The 17270-nt window shown below is 42.1% G+C and overlaps 1 protein-coding gene across 9 annotated transcripts in view; it reads left to right on the top strand.

The window, feature by feature from the left end:
- Positions 1 to 17270, top strand: part of Pld5 (phospholipase D family member 5) — a 296385-nt gene that overhangs the window by 113076 nt on the left and 166039 nt on the right. For 4 of the 9 annotated variants that reach the window (XM_005078165.4, XM_013119132.3, XM_040738381.1 and 1 more), the window contains exon 2: positions 10261 to 10397. In XM_005078165.4, the coding sequence (XP_005078222.1) occupies positions 10261 to 10397 (137 nt within the window). Of the gene's footprint in view, positions 1 to 10260; positions 10405 to 17270 lie in introns of those variants that run through there. The other 5 variants (XM_040738384.1, XM_040738383.1, XM_040738385.1 and 2 more) reach the window with 2 other exon arrangements.

Below are 17270 nucleotides of genomic sequence, written 5' to 3' on the forward strand. Positions count from 1 at the left end.
TACAATTGCCATTCTTTACCCAGTGCTCAAGGATGCTCCAGTTGGGTGTCTGCAGACATCATGTGGTGGGAGCAACAGTACTCTGTGTCCTGGTCAGATGGGAACAAGAGTGGGCACCATAGAATGAAGAGGACACAGAGATTTGAGAGGAAACAAGAACAGTGGTTGATGTGGAAACAGGAAGACACAAGTCATGAAAGAGGATAGAAAGCTTCAATTTTTCTAGTTTCAATTCCATCATAGTTTTTTTTTGTATTATTATCATCATTTTGTGGTAGATTTCTTTGTGATTTTTCTCTTTCTGGATATTAAAATACCAAGAAATGTTTTTGCATTCAAAAGTCTCTAACATGAGTTACCCCCTGATGTAATAGTTGTGAACACTGAGCTCACTATTTGTTATTGCTGCTTATTTGCCTTTCTCTTTCCTTATGGGTGTGGGTGTGTGGGTGCATATACACATGTGTGTGGATGCCCACAGAGGGCAGACTAGGGTTTCAGTTCCCCTGAGGCTGGAGTTACAAGTGGTTGAGAGCTGAATGATGTGGGGCTGGGAACTGGACTCTGGCCCTTAGCAAGAGCAGCAAATACTCTTAGTCACTGAGCGATTACTCCAGCACTCGGGCTTTATTTTCAATATCATTGACCATCATGGTAAAATGAGTTAGACATGACTGGTCACTGAATACATTTGTCACATTGGCCCACTTAGAAAAGTGATTTTTAAAATTGGGGTTTTTTTGGAGGGAGGCTTGCATTGATTTATTGTGCAATCTCATAAATTAAATATCACATATCTTGGTATGAGTTATCAAAAGTCCATCAACCAACATTGATATGGAACCATTCTTTAGAAAGTATTATTGTTTTGCAAATCCTTAAAGTGTTAAAATCTACTTAAGGTTGCTTGAGAGTTCATAATAGCTTATTTATTATATACAAGGGATAGTAATAAAAATATGAGGGCACCTTCATTTAACTTAGTTTTATGTTTCATCTTAGAGAGCTGCACCTTACTTTCCATGATACAATTGTTTTTTAACTTTTTATTTATTCTTTGCATTTTTCACAACATGCCTCTAAACCTCACCCATCCCCCCAAAATGAAAAATAAAATAAAATTTAAGGGGAACATGGAAGCTGCAGTGTGACACAGTAAATCATGCAGCAACCCCCTTTTTCCATACATTTTTATATGCAGTTGTTTATGGTAAAGTCACTGGTCTGGTTCGAGACCCCTGGTCTCAGCTACACTAAAGACACTGGGCCCTCACTGGACTCTTCTTTGACATTCCATTGTTGTTGCCCTATGTTGTGGGGATCCTGCAGCCCTGGGTCTACAGGACTGACCACCCCTCCTCCCATGCTCCAGCAGATCACAAATGGGGTGGATGTTGGGGTGAGCCAACACATAATCCTGGTTCTGAGCTTGGGTAGTTTCCGGGCTGGTCAGCCTGCTAGCTCTCCTTCATTCTTCATGTCTTCATTCTTCATGTCTTCAGGGTGAGCTCTCCTGCATTCCCCTGGCTAGTTCACCACTTGCATCAATGAGCAAGTTGGGGGTCAGCTCTCCCACACCTATGCTTTCAGGGCCAGCTCTACTGTGCTGCCCTGGTGAGATATAGGAGCCACTCTCCTGATTGCTGAAGCTGATATGGGCAGGGACAGCTCTGTGTCTCCTATGACCTAGGGGCCAGCTCTTCTACTTGCCTCAGGCATTAATGCAGGGAGGAGCCATTACTCCCCTGCCCTTGTTGCCTCTTGACAGATGATCAATGGGGACAGCTCTCCCATGCTGACAGCTTTGGGACTGGCTTACCTACACCTCTGCCTATAGGGTCAGCTCTACTGTGCTGCCCAGGGGAGGTGCAGACTCTACTTCCCCATTTGTCTTAGGCCATGAGAGGCAAGGGGCAAGGGAGGGAAGGGTTTTATAACCTGAAATATTTCTTCCTCCCCCACTTCTGTTGTTCAAAGCATCCTATTATGGCATTATTTAATATATAAATAATGTAGAGTGTGCTTAAGAAATAAAAGAAGGTCTCAAAAGAGAGAAGTAAAGGAAAACAGCAAAGGAGGGGCGGGGAGGAGAGACATCAAGGGGGATGAAGCTGGGGAGAAGCCTTTGGAGAAGGACCTGCCCCTGGGAAGGCTGGCCTGTGAACTTCTTTGCTCATCATGGCTTGCTTTTCTCATGGCTGTCACAAAATGCCTAACAAAAGCAACCCAAGGTGGGGAAAGCTTTATTTTAACTGCCCTCAGGAAGCAGGGAGGTGGAGGTGGATGCTCTCACTCACCCTTTCTCTCTTGGACCTTTTTAATCAGCCCTGCACCCCAGCCCATGAGATGGTGCCACCATATCCAGGGTAGGTCTTCCCTCCTCAGTTAAACCTCTCTGGAAGCTTCCCACACAGACGCACTCTGATGTGTCTCCTAGACAGTTCCAAGTCCAGTCAGGTTGGCACTGAAGGTGACCCATTACACCCTGTCAAATGAAACTTTCTAGAAATCAGCAGTGTCTCATTAAGTAGTAGGGTGGGTGTTCAGCCGTGTCCAATCAGAGGATGCCGTGGGTCCTCAGGAGAGGAGTATTCAAGGTGAGGTCACTACAGTGGGACAGTACCATTTTCCCTCCCATCCCCTCTTTCAGCTCGGCTTGCACTGTCCTGAAGGCATCTATACTGTGTGCATGCATTTTCTTTTTGAAAACAGAGAGGAAACTGAACACTGGGGGACACCAAAGATGAATTTTGGTTTTGGATTTCTTTGTAGTTATACCCAAAGTCAACTTCACTTTTAAATTAGAATAAAGGTTATCAAGGTTTTTGTCAACAGTGTTTTCTTTCCTACCGATTGGAAGAACTATTAATCTTTGATTCCACTGGAAAACAAATACCTTAGAAAAGGAACCTAAAAACACTGTGATCAGCTAACTTCAGAATAAGTCCCCCCATCAAAGCTGAAAGAACCCTGCCTCGGTTTGATGTATTCAAATGTTCAAAGTTCTTTCCAGCTGGTCAAAGGCAGTGTGTGGGATTCAAGTTGCCCAAACAGCCATCAGTTTATCAAAAACCAGCCGGCAATTTCTTGTCGTTTTCTGTTCACTTTTATCTGTCGTGAAGGGGCGGGGTACTGAAACCATGGAAGTATAACATCTTAGCTGTTGAGTAATGGATGAATTACTTTGACAGGCACAGTGCTTTTATTCATATGCTGATATTCACAATCACTCTACCTGCTTTGTGGGTCCAGGGAGAGTCCTTTGTTGTGTATGTAGGAATTACTTGAATTAGAGAGGATTCAGCTCTTTTGTGAGGTGGCTCACTTATCCTTGCCCACCCCTGGCTCAGTCCTTACAACACTAGAGTGATGTATTCATCTTTACACACACACACACACACACACACACACACACACACACACACACACAGAGAGAGAGAGAGAGAGAGAGAGAGAGAGAGAGAGAGAGAGAGAGAGAGAGAGAGAGAGAGAGAGAGAGAGAGAGAGAGAGATGCACAATTCAATTGTGAGGTCCTTATAGTCAGAGTTTCTTAATAACGGAGCCGGGGCTGGAGAGATGGCTCAGAGGTTAAGAGCACTGATTGCTCTTCCAGGGGTCCTGAGTTCAATTCCCAGCAACCACATGGTGGCTCACAACCATCTACAATTCAACCTGGTGCCCTCTTCTGGCATGTAGGCAGAACACTGTATATGTAATAAATAAATAAATCATAAAAAAAAAATAACGGAGCCATGCCTGTGAATTGGCCATGAGTGTATAGTAAAACAAGGAAGAAAAATAAACACTAAGGATACAATGGATACATTTGCTCTTTTCAAAACTCTCTATCCACTTGTAAACATATGTGCATTAGATACTTGGTATGTATTTTTTAAGTGAATGAAGCACGTTTTTCTTCTCTTTTCCAATGCCACCAATGGCTGCAAGCTAAAACAAGGCACTGATAAGGCTTCTTTACTCCACGGGGCCCTCTCCACTAAAATATCAGGAACACTTGCTGTGCAGGCTGACTGCTACATTGGTCTTTTGTGAAAGCTAGAGTCCTTTTTACTTGGCAGAAGAGTTGTTCAATTAGTTAAATATTGGGGCAGACAGAGAAACAACTTGGAACCAATTCCTTACTCCCAGTGGTTTCTTTATCAAGTAAAAGATGGGGTACAGGGTTGAACAAGATGGTCTCTAGCTGTTCTGGTTGTACAAAAGATCTGTAACTCTCCAGCTGCCCTTGTAATCTGTGGAAAACAGGTTAGGGTGCATCTTCCACTTTAAATAAATGTAGAGGCCGTGGCTGATTATGCTCAGTAGTAAATTAAGATGGGAGTGTAGCTCAGTGGTAGAACACTTCCTTAGTGCACACAAGCCCTGAGTTCTATCCCCAGTATGCAAAGTCAGTCAGATAATCAATCAGCCAATCAATCAATTGACCAATCAATCAAATAAGATTGTGTTGTGGATAAATGATTTGACCTGGGACAGGTGTAGTTTAGTGGACCGTTAGCTCCCTTTCTTTTTGCTATGAGGGACAATTTAGATTGAGACTATTTGGATTCCAAATAGTGGAGAAAAGCACAAGTGTGCCTCGGTTACCCTCACAAGCCTCTCTCTTCCCCCATGGATATGTGCTGGAAGTGTCTAATGTTATTCATCATCTTTCTCCTTTTATTCACAAGCACATATGCACATATTAGTGGCTAAAACCACCCCATAGAATCGCTGCATAAAATCTTCTGTTTTCCGGTACATTGCCTTCCCAAATTAATTTTTTAACAAAAACACTGCTGTGCACTTCCTTATGGCTGTACCCTTGTGCACGTTTGCAACCCTTTTGTGAAAATAAGTCTTGAAATGGAAACGTAAGAGTCAAGGATATTGCGAACTGTTAATTGTCATCCATGCAATTTCTGCCAGGTTACCTTTTTAACCAGTGTTCCTCAACCTGATCCCCCACCAACTCCTTATCAGTCTCTTGAACTGCTGCCGAACTCACGTGCCCCCTGAGAAGTACTTATTTGGAAGAAATCTGTTTCACCTATTGAAGTTTTTCCTCCTTTATTTCTTTCTGATTAACAGCCCTACACTCTTCGTGTTTGCTGTGAGGAGAAATTACTTGACAGGTACTGACTCCTGGATTTAATCTCTGCTTCCCTGAGTTTCTCCCACACATTGAGACTATTTCAAGATTAAGTGAAGAACATTACATTAGGAAAGAAAAACTACTGGGATCTAGTGATTCATGAGTCGGGTGTCCTCAGAGCATAGGTGCAGTGACTTCAGGCCTGCCTTCGCTTGTTTTGACTTAATGCAAAATCTCTTTATTATCTCCACTACCTCGCCTGTTCTGAATTTAATGAGCTCTCTTCCTTTCTATATTGTTAAGGCTTATATAAAATTCAAAGCCTATGCATCTAATGCTGTAAACTTGCCAGTGAGTATTTTGGTGATGGACTCTCAATGTGTTTTTGATACAGTGTACTTTCATTTTCATTCAATTCAAAATTCTGATTCTTTTCTTAAGTCCTTTTTTAACCCAAGGGTTTATGTAAATTATTTTAAATTCCAAATATTTGAGGATTTTTCAGAGACCTTTCTTTTATTTGATTTTATTTTAGTCAGAGAATACATGAGTCAGTGTGAGACAGTTGTATGACTAGAGTCACTGTCACTTCACTGAGACTTATTTAAAATTCAGAATATTGTCTTTGGGATGAATGTTCCATGTGATCAAATAAAGGCTGACTTCTGCTAAGTCTTCAAGAGGACACTCCGTAAGACTTAATGTCAGTGAAATTAGCTGTCAGTGTCTCCAGATTTTCTATATGCATGTAGAAAATCACCACCATAGTTCTGTTCATTAATGACAAACGGGTTGGTTTTTTTTTAAATCACTGAATAGATGAGATTTTTAATTTCTCATTCTGTTTGATTAATTTTTGTTTTATACATTTAAGATTGCTTATTAGTTGTATGTATGTCTGGTACTAGTTCTTGCTTAATCTGATTATCATTATATGATTACTCTTAAACCTTCCTCACATTTTGACAAATGTTAGCCCTTACAGTTTAGAAATATTTTTTGCCCTTCATGTACAGAGGCTATTGTGGGATAGGCCTCCTCACTGACACCCACATTCAGGGGGTCTGGGTCAGTCCCATACTTTCCACACAGTCATCAATCTGGGGTCCAATAGCACCCCTTGTTCAGGGCAACAGTTTCTGTGGATTAAACCAGCCCAGTAGCCCAGTCTCAACTCCTTTGCTCATCAGGTCTCCCTTTACGTCACTGGATTCCAGAGGTTCAGTTCAGTGTTAAGCTGTGAGTGTCTGCCTCTGCTTCCATCAGTCGCTGGATAAAGGTTCTGTTTCCCAGACTCACTGGCAGTGGGATTGTATGCTGGCACTAAAATTTCAAGATTCCATTGTTTTTTTCTACTGAATAGTACTCCATTGTGCAAATGTACCACATTTTCTCTACCCACTCTTCAGTTGAGGGGCATCTAGGTTGCTTCCAGGTTCTGGCTATCACAAATAATGCTGCTGTGAACATAGTGGAACAGATGTCCTTGTTGCATGAATGTGCATCTTTTGGGTATATGCCTAAGAGTGGAATTTCTGGGTCTTGTGTGATTCCCATTTTCCTGAGTAATCTCCATACTGATTTCCAAAGTGGCTATACGAGTCGGCACTCCTACCAGTAGTGAAGGAGTGCTCCCCTTTCTCCACATCCTCTCCAGCATAAACTGTCATTGGAGTTTTTGATTTCAGCCATTCTGACAGGAGTAAGATGGTATCTCAGAGTTGTTTTGATTTGCATTTCCCGGATGTCTAGGGATGTTGAGCACTTTCTCAAGTGTCTCTCAGCCATTTTAGACCCCTCTGCTGAGAATTTTCTATTTAGTTCTAAATCCCACTTTTTGATTGGATCCTTTGGTATTTTGGAGACTACAAAGCTAGTTCCAGGACAGCCTCCAAAACAATACAGAGAAACCCTGTCTCGAAAAACCAAAAAAAAAAAAAAAAAAAAAAAAAACAAAATCAAAAAGAGTTTGCCATGTTTTTAAAAACGTGTCATTTTGCTTTTAAAAGAGCTTGTAACACTACATAGACTGAACAGGTTGTATTTAGGAATATATACATATATATATATACATATATACAAATATGCATGCAGTAACAACTAATGAAAGAAGAGGCCATGAATTTGAAGGAGAGTAGAGAGGGATATATGGGAAAGTTTGGAGGGAGGGAAGGGAAAGGAGAAATATTATAATTGTATTATAAACTCAATAAATAAAAATAAATAAAATAAAAAACTTGTACATAAATGAAAAGCATTATGAATTTTTAAATTTAACTTTAAGCTCATGGGTGCAAGTTTCTCAGCACTTACTAAATAATATAGATACCTGATTGGAAACATAGTATTTCTAAATCTCAAGCATAATACTATGTCTTTAGTCAGAAGTCTTATATATCTATTTCTTATTTTAGGAAAAGTGCATATAGTAAAAACATCACATTCAAATACTTTGAATGTTAGCATAATTGTTTGTATTTCTTGTCCAAGAAAATAATCCATTTCCATTTGTAGGAGAACACTGGCTGGTTAGTTCAAATTTCATTTTCTTTTCATTTGTTGAGTTCACCAATGAAGCCTGGATTGTATGCATGTTTATTAGTTCTCCTTAAAACTTGATTTCCTTTGACTCAGTTAAATAAAAACAAAAAAGTATGGCTCATACCAGTTTCTGGAATAATCTATTCAGGAGTTAAAATGAATAATTCTCTTTATAACTTGAAGTTTAATCTCATGAGACTTTTTACACAATCATTTGAACAAAATCTTTCACTGATGAGATAGAAATTACATGAACTAAAGAAAGCCTGAGTGAGACCCGATGTTGGTAGGGTACAGTGCTCCAAGGACACATTTTAAAATGAGGACCAGAGTCAGACTTGTCTTCTTTCACAAATTAAAATGAAAATACCAGTTAAACTGCTCTCCCAGAATTTAATAACATAGCATTAAATTAATAGACATTAATGGAAGTGTGAAGGGTTATTACATCAAAGAATGCCCAATAACAAACAAATTAGGTAGGGTTTTCATTTACCACTTTGCCATGACTTTGAGAACAAAGAGAAACAAATCAATATTGTTGCAGCTTAAGCATTTAGCATTCACTAGGACTCATTTGCCAAGCTCCCAGTCCGTACCCGATATGGTGTATTAAAGATGCTGGAAGCTACAGTCTTACTTTTCACATAATGTTTAATTTTATTGCCCAGGTGTAGTTCCACATCCCTGAGACTTTTAATGAATGAATAATTTAACATTATTTTAGAAGCCTCGGTTTTTGTTGCTTATTTCTGTGCACAACTTCTAGCAAAAGTATATGAAATGAATCCCAGCACATGAGACGATTATGCATTTGAAGCCAATCTAGGATCATGGATTGGGTACCAGTGATACCCTGTCCTAGAAGCAAAAACAACTACCACCAGCAACCTTTATTTTTACTTAATAATGGACCAGAGTTCCAGAGTAGTCATGTTTCTAGCTACTGCTATTGATCTTTTACTATGTCTGGCTTAAAAATAAAACTTACCATAGGTGTGTGTCTAGGCAAAAATATTGTGTTCAGTCTTTACTGTCCATGACTTGGGTACCAATAACACTCCTGGAACCTATCCTTCCAGCACAAAGGACCACTGTGAGTTCAGTACAGCCTGTGGGACCAACAGCATCAGTATTTCATGGTAACTTACTACAAATGCACATCCTTGAGGGTTCACCCTAGACCAACTGACTCAGAAACACTGCAAGGAGGCCCAGGTATATCTACCACAATAAGACCTTCAGGTAATTTTAATACCTGAACTTTAGAAATGAGTTCTGTTCCAAAATAAAAATGCAAAAAGAATTGGGTATGTTGCTCAGTGGTAGAGCACCTGCCTAGTATGTGCAAGGTCCTGGCTTCAGTCCCCAGAACCATGGAAAAAGGCAGGGTGTGGTGGCACACTCCTTTAATCCCAGGGTATGGTGGTACACTCCTTTAATCCCAGCGCTTAGGAGTCAGAGGCAGGTAGGTCTCTATGAGTTGGAAGCTAGCCTGGTCTACAAAGTGAGTTCTGGACTGTCAGAGCTACATAATAAGACAGAGCTACAAAAAGAGAGAAAGAAGGAAAAGAAAAATAACACAGTGTCCTTTCTTGTGCTGCTTTTCATCCTTTCTCTGTCTCTCTCCATAATCCATATATAAGTAAAACAAAAACAACATTCTGGTGCTTTTAGTTTCTTCACATGTTTATCATGTTTCTCTAGACTGTTGGGGCAGCCCTCAGAGCTGGGTTGCAAGAGTGACCCGTGTTCATTGATTGCATCACCTAGTTATGGTGCAGGTAGTCAACAGAAAACATCTCATTTCACTTACTTTAATTCTTCATTGCAGCTTTAAAAATCAACTGTTTTTGTTGTCCCCATTTTACAAGCAGGAAAGGTGAAGCAAAGACAAAAGGGTACCAGCCATTCCTGGCTGAGCCTTCTTGCTGCATTCTGACAGTGGCAAAGATTCTCTCTAGGACTTTTAAGGTCACCTCTCACAACCTACTTGTCTTCTAAAAGACTCTGGTTCCAAAAGCCATCATTGGGGAGGGGGTGGGGTGAACTTAAGAGTTGGGCACAGCCATTCAGACGTTTGCAGAGGTAAAGCAGGCAAAACCTGCTCATCCATGTGCTCACAACTCTCAACCAGTTACCATCTTCTACTACCTTTAGCCATAGAGATAGGGGCACCTGTAATCACATCAATTGGACCTGAAGATGGGGACAACAGGATTTCAGCTTCTAATTGAATATCAAGTGTGTGAATGTTATTCGTGGCAGCGAATGAAGAAGAAAGAAAAGATATGTCCGTTGCATAGCCCACCATGCTGGCTGGCATCCTTGTTTCTTCTAGGTCTTATGGCCATCACAATCATTTGTACATTGTGGTTGGGAAGGACAGGCTGGTTCTGAAGCCTGGGCGCCACTGTGAGTTGTTTAGCATGCCATGACATAATCTGCTAGGGGTTGAAGGCTGTGCTGAGGGATAAACATAAAGACCTTGGGTGTTTTTGCCTTTTTCTAGCAACCACGTATTAGCGATTCCCAAAGGACACAGAGTTGTTTTGAAAAGTCTCAGGGCTTGCATGTCTTCGTGCCCTCTGCCTCTGACGGTTCTTCCCCTCTCCCTTTCCAGTCCCAGCAGAAGTGCATTGTGGTCTTCGCCCTGGTCTGCTGCTTTGCCGTTCTGGTCGCGCTGATATTCTCAGCCGTGGACATCATGGGAGAAGATGAGGACGGACTCTCAGAGAAAAATTGCCAAAATAAATGTCGGTAAGAGGTAACAACCAAAAATTCTCTTTTAGGGGGTGGGTGAGAAAGTCAGGGAGGGGCCTGGACAGGGACAAGAGAAATGTCTGCTGGGCTCTGTTTTCATCGAGACTTAGCAGAGGCCTTCCTCCCTCTGCAGAGATTCCTGCATGTGTTAGGTCAGGCATTAAGCAAAATTAATGAGTTCATCCACTTAACAACCTGATCCTAGTCTATACAAAGAGCTGGTTAAACAAAGAAAATATCTGAGAGCCTGCATTACTGGAGACTTCTGTGTATGACGTTTTGATCCACTCCCTGATAAAGCCTAGGACATACAAGAGCTTGGATGGGCAGAGAATGGGTTCTAGTTGTTTATACAGTAGAAGTTAACACAGATGTCTCAGGGTACATTGTATCAGGTAAGAACAGGAGCTACCCCAGTCTGCCGGCCACGGCTTAGCACACAGTTGGTTGGTTGTTTATTCATTTTAATCTAGACTTCACAACAGCTTTAGTAACCACTTTGTATCACAGGGCATACCTTGAGGTTTCAGTAACTCAGTTATGTCTGGGATCCCATAAGATTCATTGTCTACTGGAAGATATTCGTATACACTGAGCTGTTCACATGGTGATAAAAATCAACTACAATGTGTTTCTCAGAGCATGTCTCCATCTTTGCATATATATGACTGCATTGTGCGACATCAGTTACATTATAGAGCATCTCCCTGGGAGTCTCCCTCACCTGTAGAGCCATCATGGCGTGGATTCAGCCTGAGAAGTCTCCTCTTCCACTCTTCTCTGAACTGTGACTTCTTACATTTTGTATGTATGTATGTATGTATGTGCATATACATTGCGAGTGTGTGTGTGTGTGTGCATTTGTAAATATGTGGACACATGTCCCAGAGATTTCAAGTGGAGTTCAGAGAACAACCTACAAGAGTTGATTCTATCCTTCCAGTGAGTGAACTCAGGTTCTGAGGTTCTGCAGCAAGCCCATTTACCCACTGAACCATTTTGCTTTTTAAATTTTGACGTTGGGTATTGAAATAGAAACATACCAAGAAGCAGCTGTTGCCGACGTCAAGCTAGAAAACATGAGTGCTCATACTGATGTAAAAACTACAGTTACACTCATGCTCAGCTCTCCTTCACAATGGCTATCAGAATTTTGTGGCCTCAGTTCAGCTTTACAGTGACTGCTAAAAAGAGGTCATGTGGACAGCAGCGTGGTAATGGGTACACACACAGTACCCTGGATATTTCGCCTTGAAGTTGAATATTCTAGCATAAGAAATGCTCTGAAAAAGCAACGAATTTCCCTCTCCCCAACCTTTGATCCATTGCAATCTAGTTACCAGGCAATTAGTACTCTATGCAGAGCTAAGAACACAAGAAATAACCGCCCAGTTTGGCTTTTTATCCTCAATATTAGAAATGTGTGCCGTAAGTACATTTCTTTATTGGGCTAATAGGAAAAGAGTTGAGCTGGATCATTATTTAAAAGCAATAGAGCAATAGCACATGTCTTCTGCTGTTTGTAACATGTCAAATAAGAGCACCAGTGGACTAGGGGCCAGGGATGGACAAGTAGCTGCTGAGTGGAAGCACTGTGCTTTCCTCTTCCACCCCACTCCGCAGTGGAGACCCCTCACTACTTTAAGTGTCAATCCCAGTCTCTAGAAAGACATTGTACCAATTTCTAGGTGGTGTAGCACTGAGTCCACAGATTTTAGATACCTAGTTATCAAGATAGAAAACAGTACCAGAGTCAAATTCCAAAGTCATGGGCTAAAAGGAAATTATTTTGTTGTTTTTCTGTTTTTGTTTTGTTTTTTGCTTCTATGTTTTGGGTTTTGGTGGTGGTGGTGGTGGTGGTGGTAGTGTGTGTGTGTGTGTGTGTGTGTGTGTGTGTGTGTGTGTGTGTGTGTTGACAGAATGAAACAGGAAAAGAAACGTCTTTGCTGTGGGAATGTAGACTCTGGTTACTACATAGCTACATGACATAACCATCTAGTAACCATCCTTGTAGATGATCATATCTTTCGGAACTTTCTGTCCCCTCAAATATTTCCTCTACAGCCTTCTTCCCATGGCCTGCATTTCTATTTCTTTTCTGCATTGTCAGCCATCTTGTTTCTTTTGTGGATCTGACAAGGAGCATCTTGCTCCCCACCCCACCCCATCCACTGGGAGGTCTCTGCTTCCCCTCCTCTCTCCGGTGCATGGGAGTAAGAGGGAGGGTCCCTGTGAGGCCTTATACCTGGATTTAGTTCCCCCATCTTATACCTGGATTTGGTTCCCCAACCAATGTTCCACCATCTTTTCTGATCATTCCTACTTGAATGTCATGAATTTCCTTACAGCATTTATTCCCCCTTTCATGTTACCGTAGGTGACATCACCTTCTGACTTTGGTGGTTTGCTTCTACTTTTGTGTCTAATAGACCTCCCCACCATCAGGCTCATCCTTCACCAACATCTTTAGTAACTCCAAAATGTCCTACCCCAGCTTAGCCTCACCATTAGTTAGCCTATACCTCTCTTCTGTGCCTGCCTGCCTGCCAGCAAAGTAACCTCTTCAAGTTAAGAAAATGCAGGGAATGACCAAGACTTTAAAATAATAAAGATCTGGACCTAAACTGAACTCTCTGGGTTCTGTTTGCTTGGGTTCAAAATTAAATCTCTCATCTACTGAGAGAAACCCCACGAGACTCAGCAAGGAGCTCTGAGGAGATTTGGTGAGTTTTTTACAACAGACCATGGCCGGAACTACAGTGGGCATGTCCAAGGCATGTGGAGAGTGACCTGACACAGTGCAAAAAAGGATGTCTGTCCTCATTATTAAGCTGATTATAGTCTCAATTTCCTTAAAAATGACAGAAATTATCAAAACTTGCCCTACAAGGTCTACATGGATTCAGTGAGTTGTCTAAATCCATGGCAAAGCAATGAGGAATGTAACACAGTATAAAAATGTTGATTCTCTCCCTGTTTGTTCCAAAGACTCCAGAAATCCCTCACTTCTGTGTTCCCTGCAATGAGAAATGTAACACACAGTATAAAAATGTTGATTCTCTCCTTGTTTGTTCTAAAGACTCCAGAAATCCCTCACTTCTGTGTTCCCTACTAACCTCTCACTTCCGGCTTGCCATGAATCAATATTTTAGTCTTTGGTTCTGTGGAAATACATGAGTATCCACCTCATGGGAGCACAGGGTACATTCAGACAGTCAGAGCTTACTGTAGCAAGGGTGTCAAACCCAGCACTCTGTTTTCCAGAGATTTTTGGGGCAGACATAGCAGTGGGAGGAAGGTGGCTGGAGCCTCTCAAGGGGAGGCTGCCTATGTGGGGCAGCACCAGTTGGCCAGCTTGAGTTGTGACTGTTTAGAGAGAGCGTGCCTGGCTTTCTCTGGTTGGCCCTGAATCTAAAGTAAGGATAAAAATCAGGAAAACTGGAGTGACTCACTAATTCCTAGCCACTGGGGCCATGATCATCTAAAGTATTGTTTAGCTGCCTGCACAGTGGCTGGAGATAGCAGCCTCACTTCCTGCAGGCCTGACCTGGTTGGTTTCCTGGGCAAGTTGCTACAAGATATGGCCAGAGTTGAGTTGTGTTCTCACTATGCAATGGCTGCTATCCCTTTGTATATTCAGTCTTCATCCTACCAACTTCCCCTGTACGTATCTATCCCTTTTAAGTGTTCATTTGTTTGTTTGTTTCAGCTTTTTAAGAAAGGATCTTACACAGCCTCATCTGGCCTTGCCCTCCTAGCTTTCCTGCCTGTGCCTCCCAAGCACATGCACTACCACACTGGCTAGGCGCTTCTGATTTAATCGCCCTAGCCTTCTGCTAGACCACAATGTACGCTTCTCCATGCTTCCTCCAGCATCAAGAGTGGCTTGCCTCCTTGAAGCATGCTATTTGTTTTTTTTACCTGGTCCTCCCATCCTTGTCCTCAGAGTGTTTGAGCTGGATGTGTTGTAGCTCTTTTTCCTCCAGGCACAGATGCTGGTAGTAAAAATGACCAGGCTGTTCCAGCAGATAAGCCCCTGAGTTCCTGAGACTGATGCAGCCCAGCAGGAGGAAATGCTCTGGTCTGCAGGTGCTCCCCAGAAGGTCCACATCAGCTTCCCCCTCTGACTTATTCAGGCTCCCCCTCTCCCCACCTCATCCCTCCTCTGGCTCTTTTCAGACTTCACCTATGGTGGCACTCATTGTGTCAAGTGAAGTGACACTACAACCCATAGCTGTAATCTCACAGAGGTACAGTCTCTCTGTAGTCTTCTCTACTCTTGGTAGTGTTACCAGAAACAGAGCCATGTGCCCAGTGCAACCTTTGCTGAGATCTGTTACTTACAAATTAAACTGCCTATGCTTGTCTGTCTGCTCACTCCTGAAGGTTGAAAGCAGCCTGGCGGCTGGCAGCTCTCTTCTCCGTGTTTTGACAGCCTCTCCCCAAGTTCTTCACGTCCCGTGCTCGTCCCCAAATATCTCCCTGTAATTTGTCTTGTTCGGCTCACTAGCCCATCTGTCCTGTAATGGATCTCCAGTCTGAATCTCACACTGCTCAGTCAGCTGTCCCAACTCTTATACTTTTGTTAATGTATCTCGCCGTGATCCGTTCTGTCTGCCTTGCTTTATTTCTGTGTCCCACGGCTTACTTTTCTGATGTGTGACTGCTATACTAACAGGAGATAATCATACACTCACCCATCATTCCTCGTAGATCTATAAAATGCAGATTGTTCAAAACCTGTCCTCACCATACCTTTAAGTTTGAAGATGGAATCTTGCTGCATTTCCCAGGCAGCTTATTCTTGTGGTTGGGTTCGCATCCCTCTGCTGCTTGTCTCTTTTGAGACTTTCCTCTTGTAAGGACATCTGCCTTCTTGTCATCTCAGCACTCCTGGTCCAGAATCGCAGTCCAATTTGTTTATTTGTATTTTCCTACTTCCTACTTCCTACACACAATTGGTTTGCATGGCCAATTCTTTTGTGGCAACTTTGGCTTCTGTTGGTGCCATTGGCACTTTTGATCCTCTCATTGCATACCAGGCTGGATTAAAAAAATTGCTGAAAACGAGAACCCACACATTGCCATCCCCACCCCAGTCATCTTATATAGTACTTCATAGCTCAACACTAAGCACAAATTACTGGGACAGTACTGTTTACTGGGGTAACATGTGTGACTTGGGTTAATTTTTTGTACTTCCATATTAAAATTTTTGTGGGGTAACAACTGAGGATTGTGAGAGCAAAGACTAAAATGTGGACGACACAACTAGAGACTGTCATGAAAACAAGTTATCATGCGACCACACAAAGTTATGATCTATGCTTCTTGATGGCAGAGGGACTGAGAAAGAAGTAGCTTGAAGACAACAAGTTTTGCCTTTTAGTGATAGCATCCCCTGTTTCCCTTAGAGAATGACACTCGACACAGTTTTCCTTTCTTAACTTGGGACCAGGCGCAGGAGGTGTCAGTAAAGAATGGGCTTAATTATGCATCACTAGCTAACCTCAGGTGGCAGTGAGTGGGAGCTAATCCCCAAGAGACAGAGTCAGCAGGAGCAAGGAGAAACTGTTCAGAGCTGTGTCTTGGTCAGTCATAATCAGGGGGACTTCTGTGTTCTTTCAAAGAAAAGAAATGTGTAGAGGAATTGCTAAAATGAAATTGAATAATTTAACACTATAATTTTTTCTACCTGGCATTAAGTAAATAATTTTCAACAATAATTAGAAGCAGGAGATTAAAGCTTGATTCTAAATGACGGCAAAGAAAAGCTTCAGAACACATTTCAGAGCGGACATTCCAATGCTCTCAACTTGACTTTCAAACATAACGGCACATATTAACATTTTTATTTCACCATTGAGCCCAATCAAATTCATATTTCTTAAATATGAGATACTTTTATTAGTAGTCATACTCAAAAAATGATATTTATATAGCCCCAAGCTAAAAGAATCTGAAATTATTTTTTAAGTAATACCTTATCTTCAACATGTTGTGCCTTAAAAGGGGAAATCCGGGTGAGTGTGACACTTCCTGGTGGTCCATAATTACCACTCAGGGAAGCAGCAGAAGCTAATTATTTCAAAGTTTTGATTTTAATGAAACTTAATGTACAATTAATGATGCTGACATTTCCTGTTGCCGGGTTAGTTCTCCGAGAAGATCATTTGAATGTGGTATACATTTCTCAAAAAGTTGCCTGAGCCTTTCTAAGCAGAGCCGTACCCGATAATCATGACTAATGACAAGAACGGTTGTCAGCGGCAGACAGCAAGGATGGTAGCTCTGTGAAGACATTCGCAAGGTGCCAGGGGGAACTGAGACTCAACCAGAAGGAGCAGAAACGTTGACAGAAAATATTGCTCTTGCTCTGTTATGCATCCCTGCCTGCATGCAGGATAACTTGTGGGAGTCAGTTTTCTCCCCACAACTTAGGTTGTCAGCCTTGGTTTCAAACGCCTTTGCCAGCTGAGCAACCCCAGAGGCCCTTCACTGCATCATTTAAGCCCAGGATTTATTTGAGGGATTGTTGTAGAAGACGATTTTCCTCTTGGAAATGCCACAGGAACCCCTCTGCCCACTGAGTGCAATGTTCTGCACGCATCCCTGCCATCCCTATCAGCTCCGTTTCCAGATGGTGCCCATCTTTACCAATGCTGCGGTTACTCCATATACCTTCCTGAGCCCACGAACACCAGATCTCAGTGCCTGGCTGCCCATCACTTTCTTGGCTGAATGCAGCCTCTCAGCCTATCTCCATTTTACAAGCCTCACAGGAGACAGTTTTGCTTTTGGATGTGTGCTCAGGCTGCCTGGCTTGTTGGGGGCTTCCATGCTGCCTATAACTGACCTCTGCCAGAAGGC

The sequence above is a fragment of the Mesocricetus auratus genome, unplaced genomic scaffold (genome assembly GCF_017639785.1).
Source record: "Mesocricetus auratus isolate SY011 unplaced genomic scaffold, BCM_Maur_2.0 Super-Scaffold_100676, whole genome shotgun sequence".
In the NCBI taxonomy this organism is placed as follows: Eukaryota; Metazoa; Chordata; class Mammalia; order Rodentia; family Cricetidae; genus Mesocricetus; species Mesocricetus auratus.